Source organism: Palaemon carinicauda, chromosome 1 (assembly GCF_036898095.1).
Source record: "Palaemon carinicauda isolate YSFRI2023 chromosome 1, ASM3689809v2, whole genome shotgun sequence".
NCBI classification, from domain to species: domain Eukaryota; kingdom Metazoa; phylum Arthropoda; class Malacostraca; order Decapoda; family Palaemonidae; genus Palaemon; species Palaemon carinicauda.
Window position 1 is genome coordinate 226,267,870 of NC_090725.1, and position 21,636 is coordinate 226,289,505.

Consider the following 21,636-nt stretch of genomic DNA (forward strand, 5'->3'; position numbering starts at 1 on the left):
TACCACCCTTCCTAAGGGTTGAGTCACCCATATTAAATAGCGTGGTTTGTATTTCAGTTAAGGAACAAATGACAAATTCGTAGGTAATTTGTTTTTTCCTAACTATACAAACCTTAGCTATGTAATCAAACTAGCCCGCCAGCCCTATACCCCGTAAAGTCCTACCTCTAAGCAAAGTGAGCTCAGCACAGGTGTGTGTGAGGGGGGAGGTAGCAAGCTACCCTCCCTACCCCCCGCTAACTAGCAGTGGGGTAGTAAACCCTCGTTAAAATTCTAATGGCTCGTCATTTCAGCTACGCCGAAAGTAATTACCCATATTAAATAGCTAAGGTTTGTATAGTTAGGAAAAATACAAATTACTTACGAATTTGTCATTTTGCTGCCGTAGCTCCAATTGCAGGACTACTGCAGTTGAAGTCAGTCGAGAGCAGAAGTTACAGTGGTGTAAGTTTGCGGTGAATATAAAGGAATACCTGGCCTTTTCTTTCATCATCTTCCCCGTCTCTTGGGGCACAGCATCCAAAGACTGCTAGCTGGCCTCCGTTCGACTACAGGTAAGCCCCATTCTCGTTTAGTTGCCTGAATACTGTACTGTACGGTATATTATTTTTGTATTCTGTTATGTCTCCATCCCCCTTGCAAGGGGTAGTTGGGTCCTGTCTGGGTCTCAATGTGCATGAGGGTTTACCCACTCTTATACTTTCCCAGATAAAGTCACAGTACTAGTTTCCACTCCGTTACCGTGGCTGCACAGGTCGTCAATCATGTTATGGATTGACAGGACAATGGTTCAGGAGGTGTCAGGATATTTTCCCATGATCTCTAGAGCTAGGATATGTTATCCGAGGCAAAGTTCTTCAGTCTGTTGAAAAGGACTTTCACCCACCTTATGGTGAGTCTCGTCTGTAAAGAACGGAGGTTTGTATTTGTGCAGGAACAAATGACAAATTTGGAAGTAATTTGTATTTTTCCTAACTATGCAAACCTGAGTTCTTTACACATACTTGTCCAGCCATTACCCTCCCCTTAGAAGCCACGCCTGCAATCAAAAGTGAGCTCAGCTACTGGGTGAGTGTGTGAATGGGCTGGCTTGTCTATCTCCTTGCTAACTAGTGAATGGTCATTGACACCTCTCATTAAAGTTTTTATGGCTAAATCAGCTTGTGCTAAATTATATATCCTACGTAAATAATTCAGGTTTGTATAGTTAGGAAAAATACAAATTGCTTCCAAATTTATCATTTCAGTCACATGATGAGATGAGCAGTGATGAAGAATTGAACATTAATCAGTCCAAAGATGAAATTGACAGAGCCACTCATAATAGTTCATCAGGAATTCATCCAGATATTTCATCCTTATCATCTAAGGGATCAGATTCAGAAAGTGGACCTGGATATAGTCCCAGTTCCCAAAGGTTTAACAGATCACACGAGGAACGTCATATAACTTACCGTACTAAGTGTACTAGTAAAGATTTTCCTGTAGGCACCAGAAAAGGTCCTCTTACTCCTGAAAAGGGAAGTCCTGGTAGGAAAATATACCCTGATTTGAGGCAGCAAGATAGGAGACGGGGACGAGTAATGCCCCTTGTTTATATTGTATTTGTAATGTTGATTATGTTTTGCCTTATAACTTTTTATGTATCACTGAAAAATGTGGAAGAGGGCTCATGTTCAGAACCTTATGTAAAGCCAATTGAAAAAGTGTATAGTGATATTAAAGAGGAGTTGAAGTTAATCAATTCAGAATTTACACAAACACGGCATTTTTGGGTTCAGTTGATTGGACAGTTAGAAACTATAATGAAAGACAATCCAAGCCAGCCAGCTGTAATTCTTTCCGTGGTTCCTGAAGGTGCAGAACAGACAGCTGTATGCTTGCTTCATAGAATTAGTCAAGCCATTAGTGATGGATTTGAAGGTAAGTTATCATTAGCTGTATTTTTTTTTTAATAGTAAACCCATCATTCATCTTGAACCTAAGTTGCTTTTTCCGACTGGAACTTTGGCCACAAGTAATTTAGTTATTGTGTGTGGTTATTCTAAGAATTTTAAATGTTTGTCTTCCAAATTTGTAAAACTCAGATTTTGTGGGGACTGCAAAGTGAATAAGTTCCTGTCAGTAAAAGTAGGTCCTCATTTGAAATACATGCTGTTTAGAGGACTCATATGTATTTGACTGACTCGTACAATGTGCAGTGTGTAGCTGTTTATCAGAGGTGTATACTGTATGTCTAACTACTTACGTTTATTCTTATGAAACTCTCTTAATGTTCATACTGTATTACTTTTACTCAAAGCTGTGTTGACATATACCCCAAAATATAAAATATAGATTTCTCCTTTTCACTGTAAAGTGTCTTCCTTTTGGGAACCTCCATGCCATATGGCAGTTGATGGCAACTAACTAGTCGATGACACGACATATTACTGCCTGCTTTTGAGTTTACAGTATTTCATTGCTATTGTTAAATGAGATATCCTTATTTTGCTTTATGATACAAAACAAATTTCGATAGTTAATTTTTAACCAATAAATTATGTTTAATTCAAACTTTTCCGGGCTTTGTGTAATGTACAAGTAAATGTATACTGACCATCGGCTGGAGTGGTGTGTTTATACAGTATGTGTAGAAGAATGTTGTTCACTCACATTCCCTCATCTTTAAAGTAATATCAGCTGTTAGTTGACTGCTTTGATTAGTAATCAGAATATAATGTTAAAGTTAGTAACACCTTCACCTTTTTGCATTGTTTGCATTTTGTTCAGGGTATTCCAGAAAAGTCTGAGAACACTAAACTTAATTCTTATGGAGCGGGACTCAGCCCTATTAACCCTTTCACCCCCAGGCTATTTGGAACTCTCCAACCCTTAACCCCCAGGGGTTATTTTTTTTTTCAAGCACATTTTGCAGTATATTTTTTTAAATTGCTTTAACAGCCTTAATTTTCATCAGAGAGAGGTTAGATTGGTCTCATTCTCTTGGAAAATGCCTGAAGTTTGTCAAAACATTATCAAAAATATGCAAAAAAAAAAAAAAAAATGTAAATAGCAATTTTTTGCAAGGACGTACTGGTACTGTATGTCCATGGTGGTAAAGGGATGAGTTTTGTGAAACGTACCAGTACGTCCTTTTGGGGGTAAAAGGGTTAAAACTATGTTGTTTTAGGGTTGCTTCAGACTCTATTTACTTTTTTCTGGACCATGTTCTTTCAATTAAAGAACCATTAGAAAAATTGTTTTATATACAAAAGTCTTGAAAATGAAATTTTTATAGCTTTAGATTTTTTTATGTATTACAGGTATTTTATTGATGTATAAAAGTCACTTTTAAGAATGACTTTTTTATTTGGAAGTTTTTGACTTTTCAAAAAGGGATTTTCAAGATTGTTGGCTATTAAATTCTTTATCTCTGCATGTTTGAATGATAAAAATCGGTCAATAATGAAAAAGGTACATACAAGTTTTCTGCGAAAATTTCAAGGTTTGAGAAAACGGGCTTCATAGTTTTTTCGTAGAGATTGATTGAATAGACTTTAGTATGCACAAGTTTTGGCTTTTAGCAGTAATTTTCCTCACCACTGGAGATAATAAAGTCATAATCGTAATCTTTCAGGGTTATTTACTGGCCACTAGAGAGCCAATTCCCTCAAATACTCAAATACCATATGCTGCATATACCAAATGTACACACATGAGGAAGACATGGCTAGAACAATACATTATTGTCTGAATTTCTCTGGGCAGATTGTTTTGCTCTTGACCTGTTTAGTTATTGACTCTGATGTTATGCATCTTCAGCATAATTTTGAAATAGAAAAAAGTAAATATATAAATGAGTAGACAAAGAAATATGAATATACGTGCAGCAAATGTAAATTTTCGACTACCATATTGAATATAAGGAAACTAATTGCCTAATTCTTGGATGTTTTATAAAATGGTGATATTAATGTATGTGTGATACTAAAATAAATAGCTTTCCGTAGAATTATGGAAGAAAAGGTAAATGAATAGGTACCCAGGTTCGAAAATGGTTAAGTATGCAATCAGGCACTCTTGCTCTTGAGATCAATTAAGGAATTTCTGGGCTCGAACCTGTGCCGCCCAGTGAATAAGCTCCATTTAGCACTTATTCTTAGGTAATTTACTGCTAAATATACCAGAGAAAAAATGTAAAGGAGTGCTAGGTTAACTAGCTCGCTCACCTATTGGTGTCGGTATAAAATTGGGCGTATATTCCAGAGGTCCCGCACTATTTAGATTAATCCACGACAGAGAACCCCAATAGAGGAGAGCCGTTCAACCTCACTCGGTACTACTACAATGCATCCGCTCAGAACCCAACTCCTTTTAGCACAACGATCAAAGTAACCCGCATTTTTCTGGTGCTCTCGATTTTGGATATTTTCTAGTGAATTATGGCTTCTTCGTCGGTTTCCCAGGAGACACCGTCTAAGTTAAGTACCAAGCTGGATTTTACTGTGTTTTGAGCAACCTAGATCGTTTAATATTTATATTATAGGAGTTATTCTCTTCGTTCATACCGATCTTGCTTGATTTCACTACAGTTGGTACTCCTGTTTTTGAGAGCTTTTAATTTTCACTTGCGGTGTTACTATGTGTATTATTTTTATTATCAAATATTATTTGTTATTGTGAATATTCATTATTTAGCGTTTAGAATCCTCGTGGTTCAATTTTTGGGCCGATATCATTTACGTATCGCTATGGCTGCCGACCGTGCTAAGGCGGCAATGTTATTTTAGCCATCAGGTGTGTCTTTTGTGATTTAATTATTTATGTTGCATGCCTTGCCCAAAAATTTTCTATGTGTTTATTCATATATTTAACGCTATTATTATTATTATAATGAATATTTGTGCCATTACTCCGTTTGATCTGTCTGGTTGGGGATCGTCAGTTGGTAGCCCTGCTGCCTCGTATCACGTGATCCTCCCCCACGCTCCCCCTCTAGCTAGGTGGGAGGCTAGGCTTCTCCCCCCTCCACTAAGGGACCGTTGCCTTCCCTCCTTTTAGAGGGGGTAGTTAAGTGTTTATGGACTTTTTCCTCCGGGTGGCCCGGCGGTTTAGTCTCTGTCTAGTCTGGTTGGCCACCGGTCTACAGAGTTGGATCCCGGTGTACCCTATTTTATATTCACTTTTCATTCTGGCTTATGTTATACGAAACCCTCCGGGTTCGATTGGCAGTTCTTAGTTACAGTTCCGCCCCCCTATTATTTTATAACATTTCCTATGATGATTATATATGACAGATCACTACCCCGGAGTCCCTAAAGGAATTGGTATTGAATATACCTTTATTTCCCGGCCCGGGGTCTACCCCACCCCGGGAAATCAGACACTATGTGTCTTAATTCCTTGTTATTGCATCCTTTTTTATGCTCCCGGCTTAACCGGAATGGATGGCTATACTTTAGTTTCAAGTTAGACTTATGTTTAGGCCCGGGACCTCCGGTCCCGCCCCTATGTAAGACTATTACAGTTAAGCTCTAACCTTGCGTTAGACCTATGTTAGGCCCGGGTCCTCCGGACCCGCCCCTATTTAAAAAAAAAAAAAAAAAAAAAAAAAAAAGTAGTTAAGCTCTAATCTTGTGTTAGACCTATGTTAGGCCCGGGTCCTCCGGACCCGCCCCTACTTAAAGACTAGTACAGTTAAGCTCTAATCTTGTGTTAGACCTATGTTAGGCCCGGGTCCTCCGGACCCGCCCCTACTTAAAAGAATAGTACAGTTAAGCTCTATTCTTGTGTTAGACCTATGTTAGGCCACTTAAAGAATAGTACAGTTAAGCTCTAATCTTGTGTTAGACCTATGTTAGGCCCGGGTCCTCCAGACCCGCCCCTACTTAAGAGAATTACAGTTTCTCATATACTATTCTTTTTACAGATGGTGCATTGTCTGACGCCGGCCTGTGCAGCTGTTCTGCACCAGCCTTGTGGCCACTCCGTCTGCCGATCTCACGCCCCTTGTGGGGTTCAACTGGAAGACGTTGTGGTATGGCACCCGGATAACTGTGTGATTTGCTTCGACCTCATCACTACCCTTGGATTTGACTCGGTGAGTCCCGTTGGCTATATTGCCTTCTTATATTATTTACTATTAGTAAGATATCTGTGGTCTTGAAGGACCATTGGGAGTCTCCCTTTTATAATTCCCACTATTATTTCAGGCATCCCCGGAGCAAAAGTCTGCGGCTCGGGCCACACTGAAGGTGTGGGTTGGTGGGTTTGCCCGGAATGTAAAGTCTAAGCGGCCGTACGTCCTATCTGAGGACTACTGCACCATGGTTTACCCCAACGCCAAGTCTTCAGCTGCTGTGGCTAGGCATGTGGCAGCTCCCATCATTGCCCACATTGATGCCACTATAACGGGTCTCATCGACCCAGAGCAAGATCCATCGGACGCCCCCGGAGGTCTGGAGGACAATGTTGCCTCCATGAACCTGGACGTCGAACCAATGTTGCTAGACGAGCCGGATACAGGTAGGGTGGTAAGTGAGGCAGGTGTGTCCGGCGCTGAGATTCCTATCCTCAGCCCCGCTCTTTCTTCTTCTTCTGATCGCTCTTCCTTTCTTGGATTTTCTGGGGACCGTGATTCGTCTCAACGTTCATACCCGGTTCCCCCTAAGGATAAGTCTACTTCAAGGACCTTACCCAAAGCTCGCAAGCCTCACAAGACTTCTCATGGCTCTAAACATGGTACGAACCCGTCTTCAAAGACCTCTGGTTCCTCCTCTAAGTCTCACGACCCGGGAGTTCCTTCCGCCCCTCCTGCTGCTAGCCCGGGCCTTTCCGAATCAGCTATGCTTCGCATCGTGTCGGAGATGCAGGCAAAGTTGGTTTCGGAGATGCAGTCGAGGATGGACACGATGTTCTCTAACTTCGGTCAGAGAATTGGGGCTTTAGAGCAAGGAGCTCCGGAGAGAGTCCAAAGCTCTCTCATACCGGATGCCTCTAAGCTCCCGCCGTTTGCCAAGAACAACCCCTGGCGGATGGCTCTTCATTCCCCGTTCTCAGACGGAATGTTGACTCTGGAGGGCCTTGGCACTCGTCCTCTAGAGGACTTTGAATTCTTTCCTCCGGGTCTGGCATTTCCATTTCATGGTTATGCCAGACTTACCGAGGAAGCTTTAGTCCGATTAGACAAGGTCCCCAAAGAGACGGTCATCTTCCCGAAGGAGCAAGCCCAATCTGTTTGGGCCAGATTTTTGAATGACATCGGCTGCACTAACACCATGCTGACGCCTTATAAAAGCTCCTTTACGATGTTCTTAATGGACAAGACCACCTTGACTCCATGCGTCAATAAGGTGGCAGAGCTTGCCTTTCAATATGCTCTGGAGGAGAAGCCCTTGCCTCCCATCCGAGAGGTGGATCCAATCTCCCTCCTTCTTCCCTCAGGTATTGAGTGTTGGGACAACGTCCATACCACCTTTACCTCCGGCAAGCTTGCAGCAGACTGTGCCTCAGTCTTGTTTAGTGAGAAACTTCCCCGTCTCCCGGAATCCCTCATTAAACAGGAATATGATTCCCGCCTACGTGTGGGCCGTACTCTAAACCTGGCCACATCCACGGAGTCGATAGCCTTGACTTACGATACGGAGAGTATTTTTAAGTCTCTCAACAAGGCTACGTTACAGTCTTTGTATTATGACTTGTATGACTTCGCTACTGCTAAACGCAGATGTCGCAAGCATGTTCTAGCTGAGGCGACGATTAGGCATGAACCTAATAAACTCATCCGGTCCTCCTGTTGGGGTTCAAATCTCTTCCCCGAGGATCTCGTAGAGGAAGTCTTGGCGGAGGCCACTAGGGTTAATCAGAGCCTTAAAGCCCGTTGGGGTTTGACCCCTAAACGCAAGTATGACCCCGCAAATTATCAAGCCCGGGATAGGAAGAAGCTTAGACCATATACCTCCACCTAGTTCAGGCAACAACAGAGTGCTTCATCCAACTTCCGGCTGCCTCTTCCTCCATCTTCTGTTGCCCCTGCACAGCCTTCCACCTCTCGGACTCCTTCGGATGACTATGTCACCGTTCTGCTACCTAAGAGCCAGCTTTCTGGTGCCTCCGCCACTTCCCCTGCCTTTAACCAGTCCTACGAGGCTCATAGCTCTTCCCAGAGTTATGGTAGAGGTAGAGGCTACCACCGTGGCTCTAACCAGAACAAAGGCAGGGGAAGAGCCTTTCGCAGAGGAAAGAACTTCCGAGGCGGACGTGGAGGCAACTCCTCAAACCAATACTGAGGTACAGCAGGTAGGGGGGAGGCTCTATGCCTTCCGCAACAAATGGAGGTTCAGTCCCTGGGCGTTCAGTATCATCTCCAAGGGACTAGGGTGGAGTTGGATTCAAGGACCTCCTCCTCCGAACAAATTTCGTCAACATTCCACTCCGGACCTGGTCGAATTTGTCCAGGATCTTTTACAAAAGAACGCCATACAAGAAACGAAACATCTGAAGTTTCAAGGTCGGCTGTTCAGTGTCCCGAAGAAGGATTCAGACAAGAGAAGAGTGATTCTAGATCTATCCCTTCTCAACTTGTCCATTCAATGCGACAAGTTTCGAATGCTTACCGTCTCGCAGGTGCGGACCTTACTTCCCCGTGGGGCCGTCACCACCTCTATCGATCTTACAGACGCCTACTATCACGTCCCGATAGCGAGACACTTCCGTCCGTACCTAGGCTTTCGCTTAGGGGACAAAAGTTACTCCTTCAAGGTGATGCCTTTCGGGCTCAACATTGCCCCAAGGATCTTCACAAAGCTAGCAGAAGTCGCTGTTCAGGAACTCAGGAATCAAGGGATTCAAGTAGTAGCCTATCTGGACGACTGGCTCATTTGGTCAGACACCTCCCAAAATTGCCTAAAAGCCACTCACAAAGTCATCCATTATCTTCAATCTCTAGGCTTCCAGATCAACTTCAAGAAGTCCCGTCTTCTTCCAAAATCGAAGTTCCAATGGCTCGGCCTGCAATGGGATCTTATATCTCATACTCTGTGTCTTCCCAGACCCAAGAGGTTAGAGATTGCAAGGAACACCAAACGCTTTCTCAAAGACAAAGTAAGTTCCAGATGACTCCAAGGGAAGATTCTGGGGTCCCTTCAGTTTGCCTCAGTGACGGATCTTCTTCTGAAGGCAAAATTGAAAGATATCAATCGTGTCTGGCGTTCGAGGGCGAACCGGAAGCTCCGGGACAGGAAAGTCCGCCTTCCTCCCATTCTACGGGAAAGACTTCTTTCTTGGCCAAGAGCAAACAGTCTGTCAAAGTCAGTTCCCCTTCGATTTCCGCCTCCGGAATTAATCATTCACACAGACGCATCCCTATCAGGTTGGGGCGGCTATTCTCAGCTCAAGAAAGTTCAAGGTCTTTGGACTCCCTTGTTCCGCCATTTTCACATCAATGTGCTAGAGGCCATGGCAGTTCTTCTAACCCTGAAACGTCTCGCTCTTCCCAAGAAACAACACCTTCGTCTGGTCCTCGACAGCGAAGTGGTGGTCCGCTGCCTCAACAGAGGCGGGTCAAAGTCAGGGCCTCTGAACCATGTTCTAGTAGCCATATTCTCCCTAGCAGCCTCGAACCGTTGGCATCTTTCAGCTGTCCACCTGGCGGGAGTCCGGAATGTAGTGGCAGACGCCCTGTCCCGGACCTCCCCTCTAGAATCGGAATGGTCACTCGATCTAAAGTCATTTCGGTGGATTCTCTCTCAGGTTCCCGGTCTCCAAGTGGACCTCTTCGCCACGGAATCCAACCACAAATTGAGAGTATATGTGGCTCCCAATCTAGACCCTCAGGCTTACGCCACAGACGCCATGTCACAGAATTGGGACAACTGGGAAAAGATTTATCTCTTTCCCCCGGTGAATCTTTTGCTGAAAGTTCTAGACAAACTGAGATCCTTCAAGGGACAAGTAGCCTTGGTCGCACCCAACTGGCCCAAGAGCAACTGGTATCCTCTCCTGCGGGAGTTGAGACTATACCCTCACCCGATACCCAATCCGGTTCTGTCTCAGATAGTACAAACACGCGTTGTGTACGCTTTCTCAAACATTCAGAGCGCCCTAACTTTATGGACTTTATGAAGTTTGCGGCTATGCATGGTGCCAATATTGATCCTCAAAACACCTTGTTCCTAGAATCGGATAAACGGGATTCCACCATCCGCCAGTATGACTCTGCAGTTAAAAAGTTGGCAAAATTTTTGATAGACTCAGACGTGAACTGTATGAACGTGAACCTTACAGTCACTTTCTTTAGATCTTTATTAGAATCAGGTCTGGCAGCCATTACTATCACCACTATTAAATCGGCTCTGAAAAAGATCTTCCTAGTGGGTTTTAACATAGACTTAACCGACTCTTTGTTAGCTTCAATTCCGAAAGCTTGTGCCAGACTGAAACCGGTTACTCGTCCTACCCCGGTGACCTGGTTCCTTAATGACGTACTCAAATTGGCTTCTGATACCATTAACAGTTCTTGTGGTTACATGCCCCTTCTCAGGAAAACACTTTTCCTAGTGAGCTTGGCTTCCGGGGCAAGAATTTCTGAATTGGCAGCCTTGTCGAGAGACCCGGGTCATATTGACTTTCTGCCTTCAGGAGAGGTCCTTCTTTCTCCTAACAAATTCTTTTTGGCTAAGAATGAAGACCCTCAAAACAGATGGACCTCCTGGAAAATTGTTCCCCTCACGCAAGATCCGTCGCTGTGCCCTGTCACTACTCTTAGGTCTTATCTATCCCGGACCTCCTCTAACTCCTCGGGGCCTCTATTCGTTAGAGAACAAGGCGGTACCATTACTATTAAAGGGATCAGGCAACAAATTTTGTATTTTATTAAACAAGCTAACCCTGACTCTTTTCCTCTTGCACATGATATCAGGGCGGTTGCCACCTCGGTGAACTTCTTTCACCACATGAATTTTACAGACCTTTCCAGGTATACAGGGTGGAAATCACCGTCAGTGTTCAAGAAACACTACCTTAAACATTTGGAAGCCCTAAATTTTCTACAGTAGCCGCAGGGAGCGTAGTTACTCACGAGTAACTCACAGGTTAATGCCTTGACTCTTTATCTCTCCCTCTTACCTGCCTCATTTATACCCTATTGTATTCGTTGGTCGCGCACCTGAATACTGTTATTATATTTGTAAATTTTATGCTCCTGAGTATCTGTATATATTATCACTCACGGCATTATTATACCTACCTTATTGGATTTATGTTCATATTTAAGATACCCTTATAATTGTTTTTTGGCACTCATCTCTGATTAAAGCATCCTGTTTTTCTCTTACGCTTATGTTTTTTCCTTTATTTTGCAAGTTTGGTGACATTTTTCTCTTGTATAGATTCACTGGGCGGCACAGGTTCGAGCCCAGAAAAGGGATTTTGACGTAGGAAAAATCTATTTCTGGGCGAAGGACCTGTGCCGCCCAGTGAACCCTCCCAGCTCCTCTCCCTTGGAGTCCCCAAACTTTGGGTGCTAAGGAGTTGGGTTCTGAGCGGATGCATTGTAGTAGTACCGAGTGAGGTTGAACGGCTCTCCTCTATTGGGGTTCTCTGTCGTGGATTAATCTAAATAGTGCGGGACCTCTGGAATATACGCCCAATTTTATACCGACACCAATAGGTGAGCGAGCTAGTTAACCTAGCACTCCTTTACATTTTTTCTCTGGTATATTTAGCAGTAAATTACCTAAGAATAAGTGCTAAATGGAGCTTATTCACTGGGCGGCACAGGTCCTTCGCCCAGAAATAGATTTTTCCTACGTCAAAATCCCTTTTTTAGGAATGAAACAAATTGTTTTTATTATAAAAGCTATTTGAAACAGGAAATATAGATGTTTGCCTTGCCTAAAATGCAAGGAACTGATTTTTCCAAATTCCATACCAGAAATTGAGTTGCGCTCCTCCAGTTTTTCATAGTGATTTATTTTTCTTCTTACGTTACCTTGGCTTATTGTGAGGTAGTAGGTGATTATGTCCAACCTTTCTTATACAGAACCTTGATATGGTGTCAGTAATAAATAATATTTTGATATAGTTAAAGAAAACTGAAAGTTCATGATTTGATTGATGGTGAGGCTGGCCCAGTAAGAATCTTACTTTGTGTATTTTTCTTGGATTCTAGATGCACTAACATAAGTATACTGAATGAGTTCATTACCTAGAAATGTTTAAAGTATACAGAAATTTATTTTTTAAGATATGCAAATAAGTTATTCGAGTTAAGTTTTTATATTGTTCTAAGTTGTCTCAAACTGTTCACTTAGATGACTTATTTGCACAGAATCTGTATTTTATAGACATTACAGTACTATATTTTGTCTTGAGTGCAAGAAAAGTTTCCCATTCAGTTCCACTTTAGTTTGGAGACTTTCCTTTGTTAAACATTCCTTAGAATAATTGATGGAATGGCTGTTTATGAATAGTTGATTTTCTTTGATATTGGCATGTGTAAACAAAAAATCTGAATATAGGAGAATTTAAGAGGAATTTACTTGAAAATATCTCCTGTGAAGAGATTTTTGAAAGAAATTTGCAGTCTTGATCTTAATTTGGATTTGTTTAGATATGAATATTTCAACAAGGTGATTACAAATTATTCTGAGAAATGACCAAGGTTGCATCAATCGAGCTTAGGTATCAATCTAGTCACTGTACCATGATGAATTCTGTTCAGATATGTTATCTTATTGCGCATGGAGATGGAATTTAGTATTTATGGAATTTCCAGAGTTATTTTACAATTAGATTGGCTGCATCTTGTTCAAAGAATATTTTGGCAATCTAGTTTCACTGGTCAGAGTACCAAAGCATGTGTTCCAGATCTTATTTCACTCATAATGATTAGTCATGGTTAGCAGTTTACATGATAAGTTATTTTATGTACTTTTTTGTTGGCCTATTTAAAATTGGTCCAATTTTTGTGACCTAATACTGTATACTGATTATGTTATTATAGAAAAGAACATTTTAGCACTGTTTTGAGGCAGCGAGTCTTTGCTTGCTGGTGGTAATTCTGGTCATTCCTGACTTCCAAGTTAGGTTTAGTGGTTTTAGTTTTTCATTCAGCAAGGGTTCTGAATGTTCACTGTGCCTAACAGATTCAAAATCCTCTCACAAAACCTCAAATTCTTTATTTATTTTAGATCCTTCAATTACTAAATCCTTGCATTCCCAGTTGCTCTTTTGGACAACTAGATTGAGTGGCAGAATACCCAGTTGGTAGTCTGGATCCTAATATCCCCTCATTCACAAAAGTAAACACAACTCGACCCCATTAAAGCACTGTTATATTTGGGTCACTTCAATCTCTTACTACCTTTTTTTCTCAACTTAGTTTTTTCATTTTAGAACCCTTTGAAAGAAAATTTTGTGCACTAAAAGTTGTACTTTGGAAATTTTCTTAATATTTTGATTTTTATATATGTAATATTTTATCAGTGAATAGAAGTCACTTTTGAAGGTGACTATTTTTCATATGAAAGTTTTTAGCTTTTGAAAGGAATGTAATGATTGTAGGCTATAAAATTCCCTATCCTTTCATGCATGAATTATAAAATTTGGTTACTATTAAAAAATGTAGTAACAATTTTTATCTGAAAATATTGTATTTTGAGATATCAGGCTTCAAATCCTTTTTTTATAGAGATGGGGCTTTTTGCGATAATTTTCCTCACCACTGAGGATTCTGAGGACATAATCATCATATATCAGGGTTATTTACCAAGCAGTGGTGAGTCCCTTCCTTCAAATTGAAAAATATTGCTCCCCACACTAAATATATGTGCTAATTATACCAAATTTGCATATGAGCAAGATGTTGGTACAGTAGCATAATATTACTACTCAACAAACTTGCAAACCTGTCCCTCTCATGGGACAAGTAGCATCATATCTCAGATAATGATTTCGACATAATTCTAGAAAGAGGGGTAAAATGTCTGGCTGTTCTCTACTGGCTTTTTCCCTGTTTGGGTGAAGCAGTTGATATGATATATGTTTGATTGGACAATAGATGCAGTTGAGAGCAAGAAGCTCAAGTTTTTTCATGCGACGCACGGTCTCTCCTGCCTGATCCGAAGCCCCCTGTGACCTCAGTAACCCAGGTGACGGCCATAATATTCATAGTTTTCAGATTGATGAAACATTTGTCCATGTTTTGTCACAATTGAGGCATAGCAAGTATAAGTCACTACCTGATACTGACCCTTTGGCTTCAGCCCCAGCATAGCCTGAACTGGATTTAGTCCCAATATCTTTAGTTCCAGATTATATCAATCTAAACAGATCATCTCCACCCACGAGCATGCTCAGTGGTGAACATTTTATTTATTCCAAACTAAGGTGACTTCTTACTTTTGGAGGATTCGCCATTTAAAGTGCGGAAGATTTCACCTGTCATTCATATGAGGACTCCTTTGCATGCCATATCTAACTGTACCAAGGCAGCCCTCTTGGCAGGTGCTACTTTTCCCTGGGTCATACAGACTAGTCAGGCTATCTCTTACACCAAGGGGCCTGCGGTACTGTATTGCCTTTCTTCATAGAAGTATTCTTTGGGTTCACTCAAGAAATCAACCTTATCTTTTTCAGATGTTGTTAGAACATCCACAGTTGTGTCCACAAAAAAATTCTTCTTCGCAGATTTGGCCAATTCGTCAGAGTACAAATGCAGTATTCCCTTCCCAACGACTGTTTCAGAAGGCAAAAATTGTTACTCTTTTAACAAATGTTTCAGCTCCACGTGTGTCAACCACATGTATTGGCATATGCGTTGACGTCACAGAACACGCCGCCATCCCTGTGCATGAGTGTGCAACCTGAACATGCCTCAATCTTATCACACGCTTGTGGGGATGTACGACCCAATCATGCTGTGACCCAAGCACGTCGACATGTGGGTGTGCCCTATGAATGCACACATCTTTCAACTTTGGTTGATAACTGAATGGCTTGAAGCTCATGAGCTCCGACTCGTTCAGAACGTATCCTGTATTTTAGACAAAATAAAAATACAGTAAGAATTATAAACCTAATATTTACCTAGGTCTGCACAGACCAATATTAATCCTAACGTACCTATTATTCCTCAAGCTACTTATAGAGTAGCCATAGTGCCACAAACTGCTGAGAAAGTAGCAGTTTCAGATATTTCTTATTTTCAGAGACATTAGAGGAAAAAGGAGGCAGAACCCTATCCCTTTTCCTCAGGTGGAACCACCCTCAACACAGACTGCTAAATTTTCAGATAAGAAACGGAGACACTTCCCCACATTATTCTGGTTCCAGACACAGACATCCCAGGTAAATTTCTCTTGAAAAATCTTTTTCTTCTCAGAGTTTGAGTTCTAACAGAGAATACCCTGCTATCCAGCCTCATCCCTACAGGATAGAGATGTTTTCATGGGTAGAAGCAATATTATTGAAGGAATATGTTATTAAAACAAAAATATATTTATTCCCAAGGTGTAAGCAGCAAGATGATATTTGACTACCGTAGTGTTCAGTCAAAGCTGTCATCACCTCACTGTCGTCAACATTTTGGAAACAAACCGAGCCTCAATTAAGTGTGTCTGCACCGATAAAGGACTGTTTTGGTTTTGGACCAAGATGTCATCGCTTTAATCAGTAAAGTCCGCATTTTTTGAGAAACCGAGCCTCGAGGGATATCCGTGTTTATGGAAAAAGTCATCATGGGTCGACATGTGCCATGCTTTTGTTATGGCTTAACGCAAGGTCCAGATTGCATCAGAAATTTGTTCTAGAAGCTCCTATGGTGAGATCGAAGTGGCCATTTTTTAGGAAAACAATCAAGACGCAGAATTGTCAGAAAAACTCCTGATAATGAAATGATAACTGTCCATCCTAATTAGCTCTACCCATACATGGGTATATAAGCTTCAAGAAGATATTGTCTAGAATAGATAGGACAGGACATAGGACAAGAGAGGAACTATGTCCGAACCAGATAGGAACCACGTCTGATGAAATAGAGAGCAGAGAAGACCAGAAGTCTGACGGAGCCAGTTTTTGACCTTCCTTTAAGATGACAAGCGCCTATCTCCTAAATCCTTTTATGGATGAGAATAAGAGACAAAATAAAGCAGCCAGCCCTCCCTGCTTGTGACGAGAAGTAGCCAACACTGCCTGCAGCCTAGCCTTAGTTCTGCACTTTCATTGAATTCTTGGAGAAGACTTCTGCTGTCACTTGGTGATGCCACCTTTTCTGTGACGTCTTCAAATCCGAAGTCATCTTGCCATTTTCACCTGAACTTCAGCTACTCTTCTGCGACGTTCTCAAACCTGAAATCGCCTTACCAGGACAGTAATGCCTTTTGATACAAAATTAATTGGTTCCGTAGTGGCTTTTGTTTTGTGAAAATTTTGTATCATGGGGCATGTTTTACATGTAAATCGCCTAATCTGGTCCAAGACCTACAAAAACACCATATGAAATTTTATAAGTGATAAAAAAGTTGTAAATACAATGGAATACAACCATTTGGATCATTCAATACATAACCTAACCATTAATATCCACAGTAATGCAATAAAAAATAGAAAATAGACAAACAGCAGAATAGGTTAACAAGTGGCAGAAAACATGAAGACTTAACTTTACGAAATGCATTAACAAATGGCAGAAAATATTAACACAACTTTACGATAAACTTAGTATCAAATTTCCTTTTTTTTTGCCTTTATCTAATTTTGTAATTTTGTATTTTCTAAATTTAATCATTTTTTCATCATTTCCACTTTTCTTTCATTTTGGATCACAGCTTCCTCTTGATCTACTAGTATCAAAGGCCTCTTTACCTAATAACTATCCAAGGAAACTTATTTTTGCTTGCTGCTTAAAATGTTCCTGAAATGACTCAGGCAAACGTCAAAAACCTGCTCAAGAATACAACCTGTGTAAACCTTTTCTGGGTGTCTCTTTTCTACTAGAGCCGCCATTTTATGGTAGCCAGCTAGACCCTCCCAAATTTCTGCTGTTTTCAGTGGGTCATCCTACTCGTCGCCGCTGGAGAACTGTTCCCGAACGACATTCAGTTGCAGTGGCCTCCAACTCCTTCAGGTTGTCCATTGTAAGCTTCTCTTAGTGCTCCTCGAGAAGCTCATCAATTATTTTTCATCGACTTTCAGACCCATGGACATCCAGAGTCTATTGATCTCGGCAACTTCAGATTGAGCAACAGGTTCAGGATCGTCAACTTTTTCAGCTTCGGCTTCAGCTTGGCCTACGTGGAAGCCCTCAAAATATCGTGCGGAGATGTCATCAGGCCACAGCTTCTTGAGCGCAGAGTTCAAGGTGTGCCTCCAAACCCCCTGCCAAGCTGTATTGATGAGTCTGAGGCATATCTCAACATTGAAATGCTCCTTCTAAAATTCACGCAGGGTGAGGTTTGTGCTGTCAGTGATTTCAAAACATCTTGAAGATATATTTCATAAAGAGTTTCTTAAAGTTTGAAATCACTTGCTGGTCCATGGGCTGGAGGAGAGGGGAGGTGTTAGGCGAAAGATAGAAAACCTTGAAGAAGGAGTACTCCGCTAGGGTATCTTTCTCGAGGCCAGGAGGGTGAGCAAGGGCATTGTCCAACACCAACAGGCATTTCAGAGGGAGGCGCTTTACTTCTAAAAATTTTTTCATAGTCGTTCCAAAACAAAGATTTACCCACTTGGTGAACAAGAGTCTCATTACGTAGGCTATCGCATTAGCCCTCCACATCACAGGAAGCTACTCCTTAATTACTTTGTGGGCCTTAAAGGCTCGAGGAATCTTGGAGTGATACACCAGCAGAGGCTTCACCTTGCAATCCCCACTGGCGTTTGCATAGAGTGCAAGGGTAAGCCTGTCCTTCATAGGCTTATGCACGGGTAACTTATTTTCTAACGCAGTGATGTACATCTGACGTGGCATTTTCTTCCAAAAAAGCCCAGTTTCGTCACAGTTAAAGACTTGCTGGGGACTGTAGCCTTCCTGGAGAGTCAGCTTGACGAACGTCTTAACAAAGGCTTCAGCTGCTTTCGAGTCCAACCTGGCAACCTTCCCGTGCCACACCACCAAATGAACGCCAGACTATCTCTTGAATTTTTCAAACCACAGCCTTGAACTCTGGGGGTGCCTGCTTCGATGTCCTTTCTCCAGTGTCGTATTCATCCTGAGCATGCACAAGATCGCCAAAAATGGCGCTGGCCTTCTTTCAGATTATCGTCTTGGAGATTTTGTTTCCAGGAATTTCCTTATCCTTGATCCAAAGGAGGAGAAGCAGTCTCTCCATTTCATCATGGATATGGCTCCTCTTGCAGGAGAAAACAGTCATGCCCTTAGAAGGTGTTGCTGCTTTGATGACTTCTTTTTGCTTAAGGATGGTTCCTATCGTAGACAGATTTCAGCCATATTCCTTAGCGATCACACTTAACTGCATGCAGGCCTCATACTTCTTGCTTATCTGGAGCTTTGTCTCCATAGAAAACATCCTCTTCTTCTTTCCCTGTACATCAGCAACTTTTTTGGAACCCATGGTTAATAACATGCGTGTTGAATAACAAAACGCAATATTGTTTATTAAGTAAAAGCACGAAAGTGAAATCACCAACGTGAATTCAATCTGAACGATAGAACTGCTGAAACGAGATGATCAAGAGACACCGCTACGTAGATGCATGGTTGGATAGATGCTGACCAATAGGAGAGCTGTATCGTATGGCGGTAACTAGTATCAGAGTAGGGAGATAACCAATGGGAGCGCGGGAGAATGGTGGTGAATTTACAGCTGGCGGCACGCAAATTTTAAAATTAGTGTGAGGTGGCAGGGTTCTCATACTGTAGCTCGTTTCGTAGCATGAAACATTTTTCACAATAGAAAGAAGTTTTTAATAAACATGCATTTTTTTCTGTGAGTTTATTTTTATATTAATATCCCATACAGTATTTCATTGGTGGTTCTTGGAATTACTGTATTTAGTTTAGTATCAAAATAACTTATAAAGATTTTAAGATCATAACAGATGTTTATCGCAAGAGTAAACATATCTCCACCCTTTCTCTTTCAGTATCCTTGACTGAGTAGCGAGAACACAGACTCACAAGGAAAGGTAAAAACCTTCATTATCATTCATAAACAGTAACATCACCAAAAAATTCCTGAGCAGGGGCCTGCATACAATGATCATACACTGATTATTATTGATAGCTCTCCGGATCCCTGTGCTGGGACGGGCACCAGTTCTGCTGGCATAGCCCCCTTGAGTGTCCAACCTCAGGATCTTAGACGTCACATTCCCTCAAAGTTATGAGTATTTATACATCGTCTAGATCCTCCGTGTACCCAGGTTACAAGCAGACGCTGCGCAGCAGACGTCATCTTTCCTCAATCTCACAGCATTGAGTATTGATTTGATGCATCACTGTCAAATCAAGCTCGCAATACCCTTGACCTTTTTAAGTCAGGTCTCGGTTGCCAGAAATTTGTTACGATCCAGAAGATCTTTGATATTACACCCTTCAGGTCCTCGCCAAAATAAATTTTATTTTGATTCTGAGGTGCATCTCAGACCTCTTCCCATCGATTTTGATGTGGCTGCCCTTATTCCAGGCATTCTTAGTGATAAGCTAGCGAACCAACCCTCCACCATTTTATCATCGGAAATATTTTAGCATTAGAGATGCAAAATATGTAGGTAGCTGCCATGTCAGCTATCCAGGCCTGCTCCTGGCTAGACCACTGGTGAGGAGCAGTGTTTCATTTGTTATCACTAGAAATCTGAAAAATTCCAATATTGTCTGACAGTTCGAGGAACTGTCAAGGTCTGGGGCTAAGGCCTTAGAATTCTTGCTACATCAAACTGTCTCCTTATGAGGAAACTATGTAATTAAATGTAGGGATGCTTGTGTTAGAATAAGAAATGAAGTGAGTGATTGGTTTCCAGTGAGAGTGGGGCTGAGACAGGGATGTGTGATGTCGCCATGGTTGTTTAACTTGTATGTTGATGGAGTGGTGAGAGAGGTGAATGCTCGAGTGCTTGGACGAGGATTAAAACTGGCAGACGAGAATGACCATGAATGGGAGGTAAATCAGTTGTTGTTTGCGGATGATACTGTACTGGTTGCAGACACAGAAGAGAAGCTTGACCGACTAGTGACAGAATTTGGAAGGGTGTGTGAGAGAAGGGAGTTGAGAGTTAATGTGGGTAAGAGTAAGGTTATGAGATGTACGAGAAGGGAAGGTGGTGCAAGGTTGAATGTCATGTTGAATGGAGAGTTACTTGAGAAGGTGGATCAGTTTAAGTACTTGGGGTCTGTTGTTGCAGAAAATGGTGGAGTGGAAGCAGATGTACGTCAGAGAGTGAATGAAGGTTGCAAAGTGTTGGGGGCAGTTAAGGGAGTAATAAAAAATAGAGGGTTGGGCATGAATGTAAAGAGAGTTCTATATGAGGAAGTGATTGTACCAACTGTGATGTAGTGATTGTACCAACTGTGATGTATGGATCGGAGCTGTGGGGAATGAAAGTGACGGAGACAGAAATTGAATGTGTTTGAGATGAAGTGTCTAAGGAGTATGGCTGGTGTATCTCGAATAGATAGGGTTAAGAACGAAGTGGTGAGGGTGAGAACGGGTGTAAGAAATGAGTTAGCAGCTAGAGTGGATATGAATGTGTTGAGGTGGTTTGGCCATGTTGAGAGAATGGAAAATAGTTGTCTGCTAAAGAAGGTGATGAATGCAAGAGTTGATGGGAGAAGTACAAGAGGAAGGCCAAGGTTTGGGTGGATGGATGGAGTGAAGAAAGCTCTGGGTGATAGGAGGATAGATGTGAGAGAGGCAAGAGAGCGTGCTAGAAATAGGAATGAATGCCGAGCGATTGTGACACAGTTCCGGTAGGCCCTGCTGCTTCCTCCGGTACCTTAGATGACCGCGGAGGTGGCAGCAGTAGGGGATTCAGCATTATGAAGCTTCATCTGTGGTGGATAACGGGGGAGGTTGGGCTGTGGCACCCTAGCAGTACCAGCTGAACTCAGTTGAGTCCCTTGTCAGGCTGGGAGGAACGTAGAGAGTAGAGGTCCCCTTTTTGTTTTGTTTCATTTGTTGATGTCGGCTACCCCCCAAAATTTGCTGAAGTGCCTTGGTATATGTATGTATGTATTACTCTAAATAAGGGAACCTCATCTTTGGTGTGTTTTTAATAGAGTTTAAGACATAGAAGACTATTAAGCCTCTGGATTACCATCTGATCGTTGAATTTTGGGTAAAAGTCTTACTGAGTATTTTGATGTTTACCTGTTATTTCAGGGTTGATTTTTATAACTATTATTATTATTATTATTATTATTATTATTATTATTGTTATTATTATTATTATTGTTATTATTATTATTATTATTATTATTATTATTATTGGTAGTAGTAGTATTGTTATTATTATTATTATTGTTATCATAATTATTTTTATTATTACCAGCCAAGCCACAACCTTAGTTTCAAATGCAGGATGATTTTTATAACATTATTATTATTATTATTATTATTATTATTATTGTTGTTATTATTATCACCACCCAACCCACAACCTTAGTTATAAATGCTGGATGTTAAACAAGCCCAAAGG

General features: G+C 41.5%; 1 protein-coding gene across 4 annotated transcripts in view; it reads left to right on the plus strand.

The window, feature by feature from the left end:
* Nucleotides 1–21,636, plus strand: part of LOC137654075 (torsin-1A-interacting protein 2-like) — a 104,229-nt gene that overhangs the window by 53,585 nt on the left and 29,008 nt on the right. For all 4 annotated transcript variants that reach the window (XM_068387716.1, XM_068387724.1, XM_068387721.1 and 1 more), the window contains exon 3: nucleotides 1,248–1,923. In XM_068387716.1, the coding sequence (XP_068243817.1) occupies nucleotides 1,248–1,923 (676 nt within the window). The remainder of the gene's footprint in view (nucleotides 1–1,247; nucleotides 1,924–21,636) is intronic.